At 33.6% G+C, this 23226-nt stretch overlaps 1 protein-coding gene across 1 annotated transcript in view; it reads left to right on the plus strand.

Moving 5' to 3' along the window:
* LOC106884106 (cyclic AMP receptor-like protein A) overlaps positions 1-23226 on the plus strand; it is a 267251-nt gene that overhangs the window by 150938 nt on the left and 93087 nt on the right. Inside the window, exon 4 of the mRNA XM_052974900.1 lies at positions 5817-5873. Within this exon, the coding sequence (XP_052830860.1) occupies positions 5817-5873 (57 nt within the window). The remainder of the gene's footprint in view (positions 1-5816; positions 5874-23226) is intronic.

Consider the following 23226-nt stretch of genomic DNA (forward strand, 5'->3'; position numbering starts at 1 on the left):
TATATATATATATACACATATATACGACGGGCTTCTTTCAGTTTCCGCCTACCAAATCCACTCACAAGGTTTTGGTCAGCCCGAGGCTATAGTAGAAGACACTTGCCCAAGGTGCCACACAGTAGGACTGAACCCGGAACCATGTGGTTGGTAAGCAAGCTACTTACCACACAGCCACTCCTGCGCCTATACTGAATTTTTTTTTTTTCAATGTCTTTGAAATTCCATATCAAAATAGAAAGCAAGGTGACATTTTTTCCTATAGGATTTTGGAATGAATTTGTGTACTGATTAGAATTAAACTGAAAATTATTAGCAGTAAGGCCAGTACAAGCTTTATATTTTTCATATAACTCACTTTTTCCCATTAATCAAGTGTAAACTCACCTGGCTAGTAATCTCTAAGAAGCCTGTTATTTAATTTATTTATTTATATATTTATACATTTTAACTCTTAAACTGGTATAGTGCTTTCTCTATGTAAATCTCCCAATCCTGTTAGAAACTAGAGATTTTAAAGAAACTGCAGTTATTCTAGTATAAAAATCATAGAAATATTACTATTGCATGAGTTTGGATTAAACTTGGTTATTGGATTATTAGTGTACATTGCAGATGTAATTTTTCCTGGTTGTTGTTGATTTTTACTTGTTGTCATATCACTGTTTCCCAATTACAGGTGGTGTGTTAACATATATGTATAAGATAACGATTCGTGGGCATCGATTTTCTTTCTCAAAGCTGAACTTGTGTTCCAGTAGTCTTTTTAACTTTGAAACTGCACAATTTCCATTAAGAAAATGCATTCCAAGATATGCCCCCATCTTCTCCATTCATGTAATAAAGGTGGTGTTGACATGCATACTTTTGGTCTCATCATTCATCCTACCCAATATTCCTTGAGGATAAAGTTAAGAAAATATTCAGTGAGTTTTGCTTCTACATTCAAAGGATTTGTAGAGCCCACATCATTAACGAAAGCATTAATGCAACAATCAACTAGATGATCATCCTACTCTTGTTCAGAATTATCTTTGTTATTACTGCTCAATAAATCCAGATTAAATTCCAATCAGAATCACTGATCACTGGTGTGTAGAGATGATACTGAAATATATCGTCCAAACCCAAGCTTTGTCTAATCAAATCATTAATAATATAACTGAATTCTTTAAGGCAGTGAGCTGGCAGAATCATTAGCCCACTGGGAAAAATGCTTAGTGGCATTTTGTCTGTCCTTACTTTCTGAGCTCAAATCCCACCAAGGCTGACTTTGCCTGTCATTTTTCTTGGGCTCATTTAAATAAGTACCAGTAATGCACTGGTGTCAATTTAATTGACTAGCTCCCTCCTCCTAAGTTTCAGGCCTTGTACCTGTTATAAAAAAGAATATTAATGAATTCTTTAAGGTGGTGAGCTGGCAGAATTGTTACCATGCTGGAGAAAATGCTTAGTGGCATTTTGTCCCTCTTTATGTTCTGAGTACAAATTCCATCGAGGTGGACTTTACCGTTCATCCCTCCTGGAGTTGCTAAAATAAATACCAGCTGAGCAGTAACCAACCTATTCCCTCCACTGAAATTGCTGACCTTGTGTTAAAATTTGAAATCAATATTATTGAATTCTAACTCACTGCTTTGGGTATTGCCGATCATGATACTCAAAACCTGAAGCAAGAAAAAAATCTGAAGAAATTCATTGGATAAACAACAAATACAAATATACAAGATGTGAACAGGAAATCTTTTGATAGGAAGTTTCTTCTAAAATGAGGCTAAACTTTGCTTCTCACACAGAAGAGTGCTTAGTTTCTGTTTCATAGCTCCAAACAATGACACTGTTTGAATTGCTGTTTAGTTGCGTGGAGTTCAGGATTTGGTGTTGACTGTGCTTATTTGTGGGACAGGACTTTAGGAATTAAATATTTTCCCAATATGCTTAGAATTAAATTTCTACCATTATTATCTTTACTTTTTTATCATTTACCTGTGCCAATCATTGGACTGTAGCCATGCTGGGGCACTGCCTTGAAGGGTTTTAGTCAAACAAATCAATCCCAGTACTTATTTTTAAGCCTGGTGCTTATTCTGTTGGTCGTTTTTTGCAAACTGATAAATTACGGGGCCACAAACAAACTAACACCAGTTGTCAAGCAGTGGCGGGAGATAAACGCAAACATAAAAATACACAGACACAAATAGATATATATATGACAAGTTTCTTCCAGTTTCCATCTACCAAATCCACTCAGAAGGCTTTGGTCAGCCCAGGGCTATAGTAGAAGACATTTGTTTAAGGTGCTATGCAGTGGGATTAAACCCAAAACCATGTGGAAAAAAAAAAAAAAAAGAAACCAGTTCTGACTGACACCATCATGGAAATTTACTGATAGTAATTTTGATTTTGAGAAATATTTTATATCACTGCTGCAAGACACGCACATATAAGGCATTTAAGTTTTCCTATTAATTAGAACTTGTTCTAGTTTAAAACATGTAATATTGATTTTGAATGCTATAACATATTATTTGGACATTTAATAAATCTCAGTGAGAGGATGTCTGAGTTAGACAAAAATAATAAATTGTAGGAAAGCATTTAGACAACTGGCTGTAATCTTGTAGACCAGTTAAATAATAAAATCAGTGATGCACATAAAGATTCAAGATGTTTAAGAAGCTTGAGAAAGTTGAGAATGACTATGATTTACATAAAATTAGTGAAGATGATATAAAAATGTAAAAAGGATGAAAGCTGTGAACAGACATGAGAAATGAAAAGTGAGGATTTTAGCGAAGAGAAAGTATTATGAAATGTAGCAATAACAGCATTGAAAATATTTCAGATGCGAATTACTTCCAAATATAACTTCACATGAACTAATTTTTTGATATTTGTTACTAATATATGTTGACAGACTATCATATTAGAATTATAAACTTCAAGTTGTTCTCAGAAAAATAATTCCATAAACTTTGGCATAAGTCATATTATGCAAAGGATATTATCCTTAAAGCTAATACACTGTTGGTAAAGATCAATATTTTCTTTTGATGTTCTTTGAGAAGAAAATTATGCAAAGCTTATGTCAAAAGAAAGATGTTACTAATAGCATCAAATTTCTTCACATTGTAGGGTAAATTATAGAGAATTGTATATTTGAAATGTGAAATAGTGAAACAAAAGAAATATTTAGCATTCAAAAAAAGAAGATTGTTGTGCTTGTAAATAAAGACCAGAATAAAGAACAAAAACGTGTTGAGAATAAACCAGGAAATGACAGTTGCAAAGAGTATTGAATCAATTTGGTTAAATTTCTTTTCTTAAGCATGGAACTGTCTTGAGAAGAATAGGATTATTTTTTCAGTAAACTTAAAGAATGTCATTTATAGATATTTTCATCAATAGGCATGGCTGAGTGATAAGAAGCTTGCTTCCCAACCATATCGTTTTGAGTTCAGTCCCACTGTGTGGGACTTCTACTATAGCCTTGACCAGCCAAAGCCTTGTGAGTGGATTGGTAGATGGAACTGAAAGAAGCCCATCATGTGTATATATGTGTGATTGTGTGTATGTGTGTGTGTGTGTGTGTGTGCTTTTGCCCCCCCACTACTTCTTGACAACCAGTGTTGGTGTGTCTAAATCCCCTGTAACTTAGCGAATTGGCAAAAGAGACTGATAGAATAAGTACTAGGCCTAGGCCGATTTGTTTAACTGAAGCCCTCCAAGGCAGTGCCCCAGCATGGCTACAGTCTAATGACTGAAACAAGTAAAAGATAAGATTGTTAGTAAAATAGTGTTTAGTTAACAATGCAGCTGTTACTTTAATGACTTGAATTTCTACTGAACATTTGGGTCAAATTAAAGAGCTGTAAATTAGTGATCACTCATTTATTTTTCAGTTCTTGTGAATCCATCGCCATTCAGCAAGAGGAAGAATTCCTTGGATACTAATGAAGCAAGATTAAGTCTAGATATTGGAATAAAGCTGTTGATTGGACCTGTTTGAACAGAACATTTTATTAAATATGTTAGTGTATATCAACTGTTGTGGGTCAGTTATGATAAAGTTTAACCCGTTAGCATTTTAAATGGCCATATGCAGCACAAATATTCTGTTTGTTTGTAATTTGAATGCTAATGAATTAACCTAAATTCCATGATTTTAAATAGTTAAGAAAGTTTTCCATTCTTAGATAATACTGTCATTCTTTTGTTGTCTTTGCCCATGTGGGATTTGAATTCTGAAACTGAAACTCATGAAGCTTCTAATTACATAATGTTCTTAATGCTTATATTAATTATATCAAGACCACTTAATGATACCAATTTATAAGGCAAAGATATTGACAGTTAAGTCTTTTATCATTCACTGTGTGCATCACTGGTGACAGTTGTCAGACAATTGGCTTTTGGGTTGGCAAGCTAATATACTAATTACTTAGTGAGCTACAGATCTTCACTATTCAGTGAGAAATATGTTTATGTGGATAACATTTGGAGGGAAAGTGCAAATCTTATTTCAGATTAGGCATTTTCATGGTAACAAATATGGAAGCTCATGGTGATGATGATGATAATGATGGTGATGGTGATGGTGATGATCATTTTAACACCTAATTTTCAATGCTTACATGAATCGAATGGAGTTTATTGAGGTAGATTTTCTTTTGCCAGATGCCCTTCCTGTTGTAAACCTTCATCTATTTCCAAGCAACATAAAATTATCCCATGGTCAGATATGTTATTGCAGAATATTGGAAATGAAAGGCAGCAAGCTGGCGGAAACATTAGCATGCCGGGTGAAATGCTTAGCGGTATTGTGTCTGTCTTTACATTCTGAGTTCAAATTCTGCTGAGGTCAACTTTGCCTTTCATCCTTTCATGGTCGATAAATTAAGTACCAGTTGTGTACTGGTGTTGATCTAATTGACTGGTCCCCCCCCCCAATTTCGAGCCTTGTGCCTAGAGTAGAAAAGAATATTGGGAATGAATGACACTGTTTGCATGACATTGACACTAGTCTACAGCTATCATGTGATGTCAAAACAAGGAGACATAGATATACACACTCATTCTCACAGATAACTCTCACACACACACACACACACTCATTCTCACAGATAACTCTCACACACACACACACACACACACACACACACACACACACACACACACACACACACACACACACACACACACTGTGCTTCTTTCAATTTTTGTTTGCTAAATCCACTCACAAGACTTTTGTTGACCTGAAGCTATAGTAGAAGGTATTTGCTCGAGGTGCCAGATACTGGAACTGAACCTGAAACCATGTAGTTGGAAAGCAAACTTTTTCCACCTCACTATTATGGCTTGCACCTCACAGCTGCATCTGAATTTTTTTTCCCTTGAAAATTAAATTTTCAATTAATTTTTTTAAACAGAGCATTGAGTTACACTTCAATTCAAATTATGAGTTAACATCTCAGACAACTTAGTTTTTGCAGCTTGATGAAATTTCTTTCTTTACTTTTCTGTTCACCTTTGAAAAAAACCTTTGTCTGTCAAAACCCAGACACCATTAATAATTGTCTTTATATCTGCTCTCACTTGGTTATAAATCATTACCACTTTAGTACTTTGGAAAGTAAAGATATTCCTATCTGTAAACAATAATTGATATTTTACTTTCCAGGATATTCTGTGTGAATAGTTCTGTACACTTGCACACACATATAGTTTTAAGCAATGTTATATATATATATATATATATATATATATAAGTATATATAAATATATGTATATGTATATTTTATTTTCTATCTTTTCAGAGACTTATACTTTATCTTAGTATTGGAGCATTATTGGACTGTGTAGCCTACCTAATGGTAAGTAAAATATAATTATAACTATAACAATTTAGAAGAAATATTTAAAATGAGTTACAAGGTTACCTTTAATACAGCCAAAATATATTATTGCAAATATATAAACTCAATGACATAAACATTTCAAAGGGTGAGTGATCATGTAGAGGTTTGGGTCAGTGTAGGTGGAACTTGTGTATCTTGCATTTTATATTTCTATCGTAGTGTAATGTTGGTGACTGATTTTACAAAAGCCTGTGATCAGTGAGTTTGTTTACTGTTGCAGTGCTACTATTTTACTTAAAGTTATTATTGAGACATGAAATGTGGCATGCCCTTTGTTATTCTGATGAATTATTTTGTGCATTTTGTTTTTCCTTATTGCTAGATTTGTCAATTATGTCTGATACAAATGTTTGCCAGTTTTCTACTTCTCTTTGGTATATTCTCTATGTTATTTCCGTGTTTAATTGCTTACTGCTGAGTTTTATTTCTGTTCTCTGAGGCATTGATGTATTTGAGTTTGGTTATTTCAGTTATGTAATTAGGCTTGTACTTTTTATGTTACTTTGTAGACATCTTTTGGTAACTTCTATAATTATTTTCTTCTAAATATGTAATATAGTAGCTTTGTTGGTGACTGTATTGTTGCTAAGTTTTACAAATTGTAATTCTGTCTCTTGGTTGCAAGTTATTCCTCTGGGCTTTTTTACACTCTATAAAGTATTTTATAAAATACTTTATAAAAGTGGTTTTGTTTAGTTCACAATGTTTAGGTAAGTATGGTGGTCATAGAAGTGTTGGAGGATTGTTTAGTTTGTAAATGTGATGGATAAGTATGTGGAACAGAAAGAGATATCTGAAGAGAAGTCACTGTTGTTAGTCTTTGTGTTCATGAGATGTTGGGAAAAGATGTGAAAAGAGTTTAACTCTTTCAAATTATTGAATTATTCTGTTGAATGTTATGTTTATTCATTCACATTTAAAAAAAATTAACCATGCATTATCTCGTAACTTTGAGATTTCAATGATGTGATTGTTTATTTTTAGAATAACATTATAGGGAAGGTGTGAGAAGCTAGTCTGGGATGGTTTGAACATAAAACAGGTAGACTGGATATGACTGGTTTGAATACTAAAAGGTTAATTATGATACTAATCTGTCTCGCTTGTAGTTTATATTATTTATGAACCAGGATGTGTTGTATGCAGTGACGTTTCCCATCACTTATAGTTTTACGAGTGTGTTAAGGTGATTAAGATGTTATAACTGTGGTATGTAGTTTGGTGGGTTAGTGAGGTTGGTGCTAATATACACAAGTATTACATTAATGCTTCATTCTGCTGAATTTTGTCATGGATACTTGTGTTTTTATGCCTTATTAATATTGTCATTTGTGGTGTCTACATTTTGTGATGCATAATTATGTGCTTATTATAAGGCTGCTACACTGAGTTAGCTTACTGGGATGAAATTAGGGATTTGAGGGAGCTTGAAGACGGACTGTAGTGCAACCAAATGTAAATGTTTTGGCTTACAAATATAATGTTTGTGCTTGTATTGTTGTTGTTCTCTTGTAAGGTAAAAGGTTTTATTGATTTTTGGCTCTGGTCACCAGCTGTTGTGAGAAGTGATAAAAATGAAGCCCAATTTGAAAGAAATCATTGACAACTCTTTACTATATTAAAATGTGTAGCTTTATATACTTTGTGTTCCACTGTTAAAACAATTTATAAATATGTCTATTTTTGTTATGCTACATGTTAATTTTTTCTGAATCTCCAATGGGCCATTCAAGAAATATTTTGATAAACAAAAATTCAACTTGGCAACGTGCATGTGTGTGTGCTAAAATGCTTGATTGTATTCTGAATGGTATATGTATGTGCATGTGGCAGTAGTAGGTTTTAACTGGATAGCATTTACAAAAAGTTTACAGTATGTTTGTGTGTCGGATAGCCCGACTGGTCATAACAGTTTTGTTTTTTTATTTTCATTGCCTGTCAATAGACTCATTTATTGTACTGGTGATATTGGTACCTTCTGCTATTGGTCAGACACCAATAGCCAAGGGCTAAAATGTACTCTTCTCTGTTGATGCATTTCTCTTTCAAAAACTTGGCTCTGACTGGTTGTGTATGACTTCTTGTTATCTGTTTCTATATTTGAAACTAACTGAACGAGTTATGAGAGTAAGGTCAAGAAGTGTTAAACTGACATTTCTGGTTGGTTAAAAGAGGTCAGAAGATACAAAAAATAAAATAACTTACATGTTTCTAAAGTAAAGTATACATTTTGGCACAAGGCCAGCAATTGCAGGAAAGAGGATAAGTTGATTAAATTGACCCCAGTGTTCAACTGGTACTTATTTTACTGACTCTGACAGGATGAAAGCCAAACTGGATCTCAGCAGAATTTGAACTCAGAGTATAAAGACAGACAAAATGCTGCTAAACATTTTGTCTGGCATGTTGCCTTAAATTATACATAAATATTGATTTCAAATTTTGGCACAAGGCCAACAAGTTTGAGGTGGGGGGCTAAGGCAATTACATCAACTCCAGTGATCAACTGTAATCAAATTTTATTAACCCCAAAAGGATGAAAGGCAAAATCAACCTCCACAGAATTTGAACTCAGAATGTAAAGACAAACGAAATGCCAAAAGCATTTTACCTGTCATGCTAGTGATTCTGCCAGCTCGCTGCCTTAAAGTATACATAAATATTACAAACACAAATTGGTTAAAATGCCAAGATTAGCTGTAAATGGACCATACGTTCAGGGTTTGAAACTTAGCCAGTTTTCTGTTACAGTAGCTTTATCCCTTGCATCGCCACAATGTGAATGTTCAACATGATGGTAACGTTGTGTTGTAGCATCTTTTGTGTTTCAGTCATTAGACTGCAGCCATGCTAGAGCACCACCTTGGAGAACTTTTGGTTGAATGAATTGACCCCAGTACTTTTCTTTTTTTAAGCCTATTTCTTATTCTATTGGTCTCTTTTTGCTGAATTGCTAAGTTACGGGGGTGTAAACAAACCAACACAAGTTGTCAAGCGGTGGTTGGGGACCCACATAGGTACAAAGACACACACACATAAATATATATTCACAATGGGCTACTTTCAGTTTCTTTCTACCAAATCCACTCAAGACTTTTGTTTGCCCTGAAGCTATAGTAGAAGACACTTGCTCAAGGTGCCATGCAGTGGGACTGAACTTGGAACTATGCGGTTGGGAAGGAAGCTTCTTACCACACAGCCATGTCTGTGCCTGTGTTCAACCTTTTTTTTAATATAATGGCTGTGTGTTGTACCCTAGATACTTTGGTTGTTGCTGTGTGTAATTAACATGGACTTTGGTATGTTAGTTGTTTTTGTTGTACTATGTGCAATAAAATCACTGTTGGATATGGTGACTTTAAGAAGGGAATAATGGTAGTACTTTTTTTTTGTTCATTGTCATTGTATCTCATGATTCAAGATATGTTTGGGTGAGTGAGATCTTGTTGCTTTGTGTCGTATGTTTGTATGTGAGTATGATCTGAGATATAACTTTGTTAGGTACTTAGTATCTGTTTTATGCAGAACAGCTGTGTTTGAATTTGTTCAGGTTTAGTATTTTCATCTTTCAGCTTTGTATCATCTGAACAGTGCTCCAAGTATGACCATTTCATCTTTTTAGATGTAATACAAACACACACACACACAGTTGTATGTATGTATGTATACATAAACACGCATACACACATACAAAATTGTGTATACACACATACAAAATTGAATATATTAGTGTGTCTTTCTCTTCTTAAGATGTAGGTAGGGAATGGTTTGGCAGATTTGGCTGCTTATTCTAGCAGATCAAGTGACTACTTAGAGGTTCCCTTCTTATGAGAGTGATTGTATAGTGAGCCTGTTATGCAGTTATTGGAGGATATTTTTAAGGTCTGTTCATAAGCATATATTCCTGCTAAAAGGCATCTGAGTTGCATGGACACGACCCATAAAGACAGGAAGGGAGTATAATCTGCATAGGAACATTTGTGGATAGAAGTATCAGAAAGTAGTTAATTAATGTTTGAAAGACATAACCGGTAACTTTGTTGATAGAATGAATGCTGAAGAGAACCTCATTCATCCACATTGTGATTAAGATATCTGTCAGATACTTTCCTATTCAGAAGATATTTGAAAAATGATTTTTCATGGTAGATGAAGAAGAATGCTTTGCTGATGACAAAAGCAATAATTTCATTTTTGTCAAAGTTATCAAAGACAGAGACTATTGCTGTGTAACATAAGAAAGAAATACTCTATTGGTTCTGTCTGTATGGAAATGAAAAGAGTTGATTATTTATAACTTTCTCTATTATCTTTGAGATGTTTAGAGTGATGTTGTAGTTGACAGTGTCTTAGATATTACTTGCACTGAAGAGAATACACACTGTCATGTGTGTCTATAACTTGAGAAAGGTTTCCATAGAAGTATAAACATTGTAAAGATGTGTGTTTGCTCATTAGCTTCTTGTTTAAAGAGGATACCAGTAACACTTCCAAGGCTGGTTGCTTCATTGAGCTTAAATTTTCAAAGAAGTCTGTACACTTAGCAGCTATATGCACATTATGATGTGGCAAATGTGCTGAATAAATCAGTTGAAGAGAAAAAGAAAGAGAGAGGGGGAGGGAGAGAGAGAGAGAGTGTGTGTGCGTGTGTGCACGTGTGTGTGTGTGTGTGTGTGTGCATGCGCACATACATGCAGAGTTAAGAGCAAAATGGGTTCCTTTATATGTAGAGGTACCACTTACAAAGTCATCTGGAACAGGCTTTTATGATTGATACATGATGGAGAATAGTTTTTAAGCTACCACATAACAGCTTCAGATGGATTGAAAGTGAGGCACATTTTCTGCTAAAGGTTGTCAGCATAGAATTGGTTGAGTTCTAGTTAACTAACCAATGAAATATCAAAGAACTCAATGCAGTGATACTGATGTGGATTGAGTTGCAATGATGAGAAAGTAATCAGATAATCACATTAAGCAAATACTTCAATGTGAGAGCAAAGGTTGAGTTTGAAAGGTATTTCCATGGTTGAGGTGTTGTTCAAGTATAAGAATATGTGATATGACTTCTAGTGTAAACAGTTCAAGATGGCAAATGTTTCAGCTTTGAGTGAAGTGAGAGAACCAGGAGGAATTGTCTATTATTCATTCAGGTTGCGTATATTACTTTCCTTTAGATTTTGTGGCTGTTCAGTGGATTGTCTGTCATTCTTCACTATACACCACTGAAATTTGTGTAGAAATTAATCCTTTTGAAATATCATTTCAAGTTAAAATATAAACTATGTTGGTTTCACAGTTAATAACTTGACTACACCATCTATGATTGAGAATATTTCTGGTCTTCTTTCATTTAATATAACTGCTTAAGTATTCAAATTTTATAAATCACTCTAAAGAATCCAATAACATATTGTTAGAAATATTACTAAATATTGTATTGTTATTATTATATAATATTGAATATTGTATTTATATACAATACTTTGTGAAACCAGTGTAAATTACTTTATAATTTGCTGTGGATAATATTGATTTCAAATATTGGCACAAGGCCAGCAGTTTTGGGGTAAGAGTTAAGTAGATTACATCAACACCAGTGCTCAACTGGTACTTATTTTATTGATTCTGAAAGGATGAAAGGCAAAGTAGATCCTCAGTAGAATTTGAACACAGAATGTGCAGACGGATGAAATGCCACTAAGCATTTTACCTGGTGTGCTAACAATTCTGCCAGCTTACTGCCTTTGCTATGGACAATATTACCGAAGATATGCAACAGATATAACATTTGTATTCAGTTTTATTCCTGAGGGTTCTTTTGGGAGATAAAAGCTAGTTACAAGATTAAAACTTGTGGGTACATGACATGCTCTTGGCAATGATCTTTGCCTGACTTTATTTATGATAACTGTGATATCTTGTAAACAAAAAGGTGATTAATGAATGACTCTCTGCTAATGAGATTATGAAGTGTTTTTTTAATTATGACCAATTTTGTTGCCTGATTAGTTTGAAGAATATAAGCTAATGTAGTCAAAACAGTCATTGAAATAGTAAATCTTCCCAATTAACTCTCTTTGGATGATGCATTGCATAATTGGCTGATAATTAAACAAATTGAAGTTTTGAATTTCACATGAATTCAATTGTTTTAATTTAAAATAAGATACATCATATCTGGACATGGCTAATGTTTGTTGAAACTGTTTTTTTTGTTTTTGTTTTGCAACTAATGTTTAAATTAACATAGTGATTTAGACTAACATTTTTTTCTTGTTTCTGATGAATATATTACCTGAAAACAAATTCTTTTAGATTTTGAAATTGGAGAAATATCTAAAGTCTATAATGTTCCATCAAAATTACAATTAAGACTTATCTACATAGCAGAGAAGACATGTTATACACACTTGATACTTTGTGTATAATAAGGATTCATTTGTTGAATGATCGCTTGTTTTGTGACTGCAAAACTTAGAAAATATAAGGCTTCATTTTGTGAGAGTAAAAATCTATAATGAGAATTGTTAAATACATTTACAGTTATACTTCAGCAGGAAATGAAAAAAGGTATCTCCTTTAAGGTGTATTAAAAGTAATATTCTTTAATAGCTAATCTTTACAGAGTTGAAAATCTAGCACTAAATGTAGTATACATATAAAAAAAAAATCTAACTCTGATAATCATGATAAAAAAATAAAGAAAGAAAAAATCCCTCTTGAGTTGGGAAATCTAATTCTGGAGGCTTTTTGAAGCAGATGATATAATTTATTAAAGGTTTAATGTTGTTATACATGATGTATTCCTCATCTAAACATTAAACTGAATCAATTTCAAATAATTTTGTGTATTTAATTTTGATTGTATATTTTGAGCATTCCATATATATATATATATATATATATATATATATATAGCAATACATAGATACAGTACAGCCTTGTCATAGCTACATTAAGCTGATATAAGAACAGGTTTGTAACAAAACATGCTTCTACATTAGGATGTGGTTGTTTGTTTTTAATTTTTTACTTTGATTTTGAATAACTGTAGATTAGTTCCTACTCATATTTCCACTTTTTTTAGAAATATATGAGAAGGGACAATGTTTCAAAGAGATGTAGTTATAGTGTAAAAGGTTTGTATATTGTTTAGTACAGAGTATTCAAGGTGTTGTATGTTGTGTTTGCTGAGATGTAAAGTAATTAGTAAAACAAAAGGATTTCGAGTAGAGAAGCAAAGCATGAGTGAGAGAAGATTTCTCGATCAGATAAATGAATAACTTGAGAACAAAACACTCAGGAACACCTGATGCATGAAATATTAATTGTAAAGTGGGCACTAATGTACACATACTTGATGTAATGAGACAAGAAGTTTTATTAAATAAAATGAAACTAATGGGTGGTCAGAAAAAAACAATCCTCATTAATTCTGATTCAGAAGTGCAGGGTAGATGATCCCAAAAGTTATGTTAATTAAAGTTAATTAAATACACTATGCTTTGCTGATAAGATTTAATAAAACGGAAACATGTTCAGAATTGTCACTACTGCAAAAGATCAGTTTCACTTTACATTGTATTCTGTATTTAATTAATTGTAATTAATTTAAATTCTAGTTTCCCTTGCTTTTATTGACAAGAATTCATTGTTCACTGTTTTTCTTAGTACTAATGATGTACTATTAATTAAAATTTCTTTGTTTACACAAACACACACACACATAACTATGTGGTAAAATACTTGCTTCCCAAACTTCTTACTGAACCTAGAACACATATTATATATATATATATGTATATATATACATATGTGCACATACACACTGGTGCCAGTGCCACATAAAATGCACATAAATGCACCCATAATGGTGGCATGTAAAAAGCATCCAGCACATTCTTTAAAGTGGTTGACTTTAAGAAGGGTATCCAGCTATAAAAACCATGCCACAACAGACAATTAGAGTCTGGCCGGCTCCTGTCAAACCATTCAACCCATGCCATCATGGAAAACAGATGTTAAATGATGATGGGGATGATGTTGATTAATTTCCACTTTACTATTAATCAGATAAATGGCTTATTTTTCAAAACAAAGTTAAAAATACGAGCATATAAACTTCAGATATTGAATTTGTGGAATATATTATGGTTATTTTCAGTGTAATCTTTAATTCCTGTTAAGAAATTTTTGTAATAATATAAGAATTGTAACCAGATTAAAGCTGGAAATGTTTGGCAAGTGGGAATTAATTTTTCTGAACAGGAATGACTGTTTACACAAGATAAAATGATTTTATGGAACAGCTTGTACTCTGTTAATGAAACACCTGATCAATGCTGAAGAATATAAAATAACAGCTCTGTTGTGTAGCCAAAGGCTATCCAACAGAGATATTATTTTATCCTGAAAACTTTGAAGATGTTGAGTTTCTAGCAGTCATCATTAAAAGGAATTATTCTCAGCATGTATAAGTTTTGTGATTTTGTTACCATTTAATAATTTCTTTATTGAGTAATATAGATTACATGCTATTCTGATAGTCAAAGATATGATGTTTGTTGTTTGAGCAGATCTAGGCACAAAGGTAGATGATTAGAAAAAGTATTTAGTCAGCAACAGCAGTTTTAATAATGGCTATCATGACTTTATGGCTTGGCATGCCTTAAGATTTTTAACATAATAAAGTGATCTGTTTTAGAAATATTTAGCTGTTGTAATGAGCAGTTCAGATAATTGTGTAGAAGCTTTAATTAGACAGGAATTCTAGTTCTGAATTACAACCTGATAGTAGTCTCTTAATGTGGAAGAAAGGAGTAAATGGAATCATACATCAATTCTGGTTATAATGATAAAAGGATGTTCTACACTATTATTATGAAGAATTATCTGTCTATGAGATAAGAATTTATCTCAAGTTAGTTCAGACAGAAATAGATCATCATGCATAGATAAATGGTATTGTAAGTCAAGTGTAGAGAGTAAACAAATAATGGCTTAAAATTAAATGATTCAGCTTCTTCTACATAAGTCCTTATATAAGTTAGAGAAATAGGTGTATAAGAGGTATACTACCTAAAGAAAATAGACTAAGAAGTAATTAGAAATATTAACATAAAATTCCTGGTTATAAATAGTTGTGATAGTTGTGTGTGTTTGTGTGTGCACGTATGTATGTACGTACAAAATCTATGAAATATTTTCTTTCTAATTTCATTCTCTATGAAGTTAATCGCCCAGTAGAAATATTAAGAGCTGATCATCCTACTCTGCTGTTGTTTAATTATTAATATGGCCAATCATGTGATTGTCATCTTACCATATTCTAGCAGCCTGCAATTTAACATTCCATTGAATTTATAATCAGTTATCATCAGGAATATAATAAAAATCAAGATGAATTATATTATATATAAATGTTATATATGTGGAGACAGACTTCTTATAATGATTTGAAATTTGCAAATAAATGACATTATGATTGTTGTAAACAACAAAGAATTTTAAGCAAAAGAATAATCGATATTCAAATATTATTTTGGTGATAAAAACACCCTCTGATAATTTTAATCTAATTTTTTTTTTAATCATAAAAACATTAGGCTATTTAATTAAAATTAAATCAAAGATATTTTGTTTATATGAAATTATTTAAGGTATAATCTAGTTGTTCTTCTGTTTATAAAGGTAATGCAACACTATAAAAACACCTAACTTCTGTTCAATTTGTTATGATTATACATACATACATACATACATACATACATACATACATACATACATACATACATACATGTCAGTCCAGTGGCACTGGCAATGACCTCGCTCGAATGTTTTACTTCATATATATATATATATATATATATATACATCTTTCATATAATAAGTTATCTGAACCATAAAATATCAGGTTGCATTCCAAAACTGGACCATAATTGTATTCTACATGTTGTCAAATATTGATTGAATAGAACCAACAGGCAAGTGGCATAAATATTAATGTGCTTTAAAAGGTTCTAGATTTTCATTGTATTTTCTATATTGAAATCTCTTGAAAGATTCTTTAAGACAATGATATTCATCTTCATATTATTCAGTTTCATTGTTATTCATATTCAGTTTTAATTTACCTCGTTCTCTTGATGGCAAATTAAATTTCCTTCCTATCAATTTTAGCTTTATTGTATAAAATAAACCATCTCAAAGAAGATTTGCTAGCTTTTAAAGTTGAATACGTACAGTGTTCTGGTTAAGAAGTTAAGATTTGATAACCATGTGGTTTCCAGGTTCAATCCCAGTATGTGATATCTTGGACAGTATGTGATATCAGACTGTCTCTGCTGTAGTCTGGAGTTGACCAATACATGGTGAATCAAACTTGGTAGATAAAAACTGCAGAAGGTCACAGTATACATCCATCTTACCCATTACCCATATTTTATATTTTGAAATCTTATGAAAGATTCTGAAAAAGACAAAGTCGTTGGTGTTAGGAAGGACATCTGGCCATAAAAATCATGCCAAAACAGTGGGCTTTGGCACAGTCCTCTTGCTTACCAGCCCCTGTCAAACTGCCCAATCTATGCCAGCACGGAAGACAAACGTTAAACGATGAGGATGATGAATTTGAGATTGATATTTACTTTAAAATCTAATTAGTTATTAATGAATGACTATGGTCAAGTAGTTGTATGCTGTCAACTTAATGTGACAGTTCCCTGAAGGGAATAATACTATTGTTGGTTAGACCTAGGTCTAACCAACAGCTTCCTATTATTCCCTTCAGGGAACTGTCACATTAAGTTGACAGCATACAACTACTTCATCATATCACTACTGCATAAATCTCACTGAGAGATTTAGAAATGTATTATTTCTGACTATGGTCAAGTTTTGCAACCTGATACACACTCATACACGCATGCATACACACACACACACACACACACACACACACACACACACACTCTCTCTCTCTCTCTCTCTCTCTCTCTCTTTTTCTCTTTCCCCTCCCTCTGTTCTGGTCTGTAACTTTCAGTAGGTTGTCTCATAGACACCCTCAGGTTTCTTCTGTGTTGTAGATTTTTACCTTTTCTTCAGTTCTACCATAAAAGTCTGTCCAACCTTCTTTGATTCTAAAACCAGCTGAAGTTTCATTTCAGTGTCCATGTCTTCAAACTGCCTTTTATCTCAGAGTCAACCTAGCTCTTATGCTAAAGTCACTTATTACTAATCTATAGAGACAGCTACACTCTCCACCTGCAAAAGATTTGTTTGCCTGACTGATAGGTAATCAAGCAGCTGACAGAATAGGCAAACAGATAGATGTAACAGGATTCCAGGAACCTATATACTCTTTATTTCTCACACCAGACCTATAATCCCCATGTATTTCTGAGAAGCCATTTTGTTCCCCTACATGTCCATTAAACTTGCCAAGCTGTTCTAATGAGGTTGCCATCGTTTTTTGTTGAAGTAGTCTTTAGAACTCCTCATAGAAGTGGTCCTCCTGTTTAACCATTACATTAGTTTGTGGTGTTTATGTGATAATAATTGTAGTTTTGTCTGTAACTAGCTTAAACCTTTCATGTGCACTGACTACCTTGATTACTGTATCCAGTTTTCTACTAATACTATGCTAATTCCATTCAATGTATCATGATTTGCCATTCAGAAGAATCTCTATCTTTGTTTCTTACATGTGAAATATCTAAGTCAGCTGGTATGGTCATGTGGCGAAAATGGATGAGGATAGCTGTGTGAAAAAGTGCCATACCCTAGCGGTTGAGGGAACCTGTGGAAGAGGTAGACCCAGGAAGACCTGGGATGAGGTGGTGAAGCACGACCTAACGATGATGATGATATATATATACACATCATCATGATCATGGTTTAACGTCCGCTTTCCATGCTAGCATGGGTTGGACGATTTGACCGAGGACTGGCGAACCAGATGGCTGCACCAGGCTCCAATCTGATCTGGCAGAGTTTCTACAGCTGGATGCCCTTCCTAATGCCAACCACTCCGAGAATGTAGTGGGTGCTTTTACGTGCCACTGGCATTGCATCGGGCAATAGGATATGCTTGGGAAGACCTGTTGAGTCAAGTAAAACCAATATTGTACCTGGGGCCATTGCCCCTGACTGGCTCCCTTGCCGATGGCATGTAAAAAGTACCATCTGAACATGGTTGATGCCTGGTCCACCTGACTGGCTCCCGTGCTGGTGGCACATAGAAAGCACCAACCGAATGTGGCCAATGCCAGTACCCCAGATGGGCTCCTGTGCCAGTGGCATGTAAAAAGCATCATCCAAACATGGTCGTTGCCAGATCCACCAGACTGGCTCCCATGCTGGTGGCACATAGAAAGCACCAACCAGTCATGATTGCTGCCAGGCCTGCATAACTGGCTCCTGTGCCAGTGGCACATAAAAAGCACCCACTACACTCTCAGAATGGTTGGCATTAGGAAGGGCATCCAGCTGTAGAAACATTACCAGATCAGATTGGTGCCTGGTGCAGCTGCTGGCTCTCCAGACCTCAGTCAAACCATCCAACCCATGCCAGCATGGAAAATGAGCATTAAACAATGATGTTGATGATGATGATGATACACACACACACACTTATAGATAATGGCAAAAAGAAAAAGTTTTCTTTGCCAATATGTTGAAAATAGACGCTAAATCATCTAACCGCATAAAATATTTTCACATATATTATTATACTACATGTCAAAACAAGGAAAGCAAGCTAACAGAAATTCATAAAAATATATGACTTTGTATTCATGACTTTGCATCTGCTTCTCCATGGGTATGTCTAAGCATTTCATTTATTTTCATTTTGTGTTCCTCACTGGTAAAGGAGAATCCTTTTTGGATTAATCCTGAAATCATAACTGATTTGGGGATAACTATATTTTTATGAATTTCTGTTAGCTTGCTTTCCTCATTTCGACACGTGGTGCAATAATATAAGTGTAAATATTTTATGTGGTTAGACGATTTAGCGTCTATTTTTCAGCATATTGGCAAAGAAATTTTTTTCATCTTTCTATATACATATACATACATGTATGTGTGTGTATATATGTATATGTTTGTATATATGTGTGTGTCTAGGGTGTGTTTTGCTGGTGTAAACTGACAAAGTTTGTAAACATTGAAGGGAAATATAAAAAAAGTAATTTGATAATGTTCCACTCCTTTGTAATATTTGTTCCACAATGAAAGTGGTGAGCTGGCAGAATCATTAGCACACTGGGCAAAATACTTAGTAACATTTTGTCTGTCTGTATGTTCTGAGTTCAAATCTTGCCGGGGTTGACTTTTGCCTTTCATCCTTTTGGAGTCGATAAAATAAGTACCAGGTAAGCACTAGGGTTGATGTAATTGACTTACTAATCCCCTGAAATTGCTGGCCTTGTGTCATAATTTGAAAGTTGAAATCAATATTTGTTCTACACTGAATTGCAGATACTCCCTTTGCACTCTCTATCAGAAATACTAGTGATTTGGCCACTGAGAATGTGTAGCCAAAAATCCTATTGTTCACCCATTGTGATGTATAAACTAATTTTTAAAAAATAACAGTTTTGAATTGTGAAGGTATATATATATGAATACTTGGAAATTATGTTATAGACATCAATTATATAATTAATATACAATTGTGTTTCATAGAATAGAATTAATGGATATTTTTATGCTGTTGAGTATGCCACAGTTTTTTCAGGGTTTCAACTCAGATTCCAAGTATTTCCTAGCACTTTTAGTCATTAGTAATGTGAAAAATATTATCAGAATAGTTCATCTATGAAAATGTTTTGCACTCAATTTATGCGTTAAGTGTTTAATTATTTTAGTTAATTAGCTAGAAACATAACTCTAAAAGATAAAAGCAATTCCATCTCAAAGACTTGCATAATTTATTCTAATTCAAGTTTAATACTTTTATATAATTTTCAGTGTAAATTAGCGTTTTCATGAATGTTATGTAAGATTTCATAAAAATTTACAAAGCAATAGAAATTAATTAAAATGAATAAAAAACAGCAGAAATAGAAAGTTAACTTGAAATATGAAAAATGTTGCAATAAACATAACATTTAGAAGAAAAGGTCAGATTGGATAGTTAATCATCTCTCAATTCCGATGTTAAGTGAAAACTGCTAGAAACCACCTGCATTTGTTTTGTTCTTGTGTTCTTGTTTTCTGGGTTTCAACTGTCATTAGTGTTAAAACACCACTGATCAATTTTCTGTAATTCTTAAAGAAATGTTGACTATAAAATTGTTTCCTTGTCAAAGGCTATCACTGTTGCTAGTCGAGTTGCATGTCAGGTCATTTGATTTCATACCCAGTAGAGCTATTTAATAAATTGCATTTTCCTCTTTGAAATATCTCCCACCTCCCAAATCAAACTAAACTTGTATGTCTGATTAGCAATGACTCTCAACCTGGCATATACTATGCAATCGAAAAATATTAGAGAAATTCTCTTCCCCCACCCTGCTACTGCCATCTTTATTTTTGAAAATACAAAATAGAATTTGCATCTGTATACTTCTTCTTTACCATAGTGTTGGACAACATTAAAATGTTTTAAACCATTTTAGTCTTCTTAAACATGGTAGTTTGTTATCTTCCATTTAAATCCTCATGCCTTCACCACTACCAAGGTACCCACCCACCTCATGAGAAGCACCGAGCTTTTTCATTTCTCCTAAAAAATTACTTATGAGTTTTATAATTAGTCTTTTCGTTTTTGTTTACGTCTTAAAGTTTGGAGATCTGATATATCATTCTATTTTAGATTAATGTGATTTTACTTTTAATTTGATTTTTTATTTCAAATTTGTCTTCATAGTTTTTATATAAAATTTTCAATTATAAGTCTTTTGTCAGGTAAAGTATATCTATTGATTTCTTTGTAAAGCTACAACTTGTCAAAAAGAGCATTGGGAGTTACAACTTGAGTGTTCTGTAAATACTCAGTCGTTATTGATGTGTGTGCTATACATAGATTTATTTCCTTTTCATCTCTTTCAATATGAAATAAGAAATTTAGTTTGATTAATTATTGACAGTGCTCAGTGTATTCTATTGAATCCTTGGTCTTTCTCTAAGGAAGAGAGTGATTTGATAAGCACTTATATATTCTGAAGTTTGTGAAACTTAGAAGGAAAATAAATGTAGAATTTGCAATGTATTAAATATAATGGTTTAAACATTCGATGTTCTCCCAGAACTGTTGAATAAGGAGGAGGAAAAAGCACACAGGGAAATTGGCAGTTTTAGAAAGAAATATTTTTTAGATTTTGCAATAAAATGCTAAGTAAATGAAAGTAGCATTCTGTCCACCAAGAATACATCTATACTTCTTGTCAAATCTACAAATCTAGAGGCCTTTTTCATCAATAAAGTAAAATAATATTCACCTTCATTTCCATCCTTCTATATTCATGAATGATAAAACCATCTTCAATGCAACACTTTTATGATCTTTGCTCTAACATCATTTTCAATGGGAAATTATTTCCTAGCTTTCTATAACATCACCATGACACAAACTTGTAATATATGTAAGAGAATCTCACACAAGATTCAGCTAAATTCCTCAAATTCATTTCAAATGCTAGGCCCTCACAATCTTTGGCATATCTCTTACAATATTCTTACATTTATAATATTGCCAAACCTACATCCCAAGGACAAGACTTTCTCTGCAGGGTCAGACAGTTTGTCATCCAAGATCTTTTACTGGTTTTCTACACAGTATCACATAACTGGAGCAGTGCAGTTGTCATACACATACAAACATTCTAGATCACATCAAAACAAAATGCATGTCAATGATTAGCAAAGTTTCTCTCATTCATTTTCTCTATCCACTTGTCTTAAGACATGGTATTTTTCCCCCCCCCCCTTTGTCACTTTAACATCTCTTGGTAAATTTGGATAATACTGACATACAACAGATCACAAATGGCTGTTTCAATATTTTGTCATATCATTTGTGAGGCCTGGTATCCTGAGATCTGATCCCCCGCCCCATCCATATCTAGTAATCAGTGTACCACATCTGCTTAAGAATATGCCTTTCCTACTCTCATTTCCCTCTCAACAAACCCTCCCTTTCTGTCGCTTCTATGTTTTCCTCACAGACTTTACTTTGAAGACCAATTACATGCAGGGCAGGCAAAAATTATAGCCACCTACATCTTCACCTCATTAAACAATTAAAAGAATATTTAGGAGTTAAGTGATTTTTTTTTTTTTTTTTGCATTATCTAATTAAAAATAATTTCATTCTCTAATTAAAAATGATAATTCTTCTCTTTCTTTCTTGAAAAGTCTTATCTGGTTTGCTGCCTATTTTAGTAAGAATTGTAAACATAAAATGATGTGAGAATTGCAAATATGTTGCCAGTTCCCAGTATGGGATGCTGGCAACATATTTGCAATTTGTGCCCCTTGGCTGAAACTAGTAAAAGCTCAATGGAGAGCTTGACTGATTCATTTATCATACCTATAACTAACATGTACAAGATTCTTCTGATTTAACTGTAAGGTAGGTTTTCTTCAGAAGCAAGATCAATGAGATGGTCATGCCACTTTATCACAATAATCACCTCATGCATCATAAAATTCATTCTCTAATGTAGTTAGAGTTATATAAGAAACTTTACTTTCCATACTATATCAGTACCACACGTGATCATCTCAGTTCATATGTTTGGCTGCAGGATAATACTTTATTTTGTATATTGAATTATGCAAGGCTTTAAAATGACTTGAGCAATATGAATTTGATAGGCATTTTCTTACAGTAGCTTACCTTGTACCTAAAGGCAGATAAAATAGACAGTTTAGATAAAAAGAAAGTTCACAGTATGGTCCATATGTAGAATACTATTCAGATAAGTATTAGGTTCTGTCCTTTCAAACATTTAATATACTAGCAGAAAGACCACCTGGCACAAGAGCCAGTCCAGGGGCCCTGGCAACGATCTCACCTGGCTTGCCGGGTCTTCTCACGCACAGCACATTTGCAAAGGTCTCGGTCAGTAGTCATCGCCTCGGTGAGGCCCAATGTTCGAAGGTCTTGCCTCACCACCTCAGCCCAGGTCTTCCTGGGCCTACCTCTTCCACGGGTTCCCTCAACTGTTAGGGAGTGGCACTTTTTCACGTAGCTATCCTCATTCATTCTCACCACATGTCCAAACCAGCGCAATCGTCTCTCTTGCACACCACTACTGATGCTTCTTATGTTCAGCTTTTGTCTCAAGATACTTAC

This window comes from Octopus bimaculoides, chromosome 19 (genome assembly GCF_001194135.2).
Source record: "Octopus bimaculoides isolate UCB-OBI-ISO-001 chromosome 19, ASM119413v2, whole genome shotgun sequence".
Taxonomy (NCBI): domain Eukaryota; kingdom Metazoa; phylum Mollusca; class Cephalopoda; order Octopoda; family Octopodidae; genus Octopus; species Octopus bimaculoides.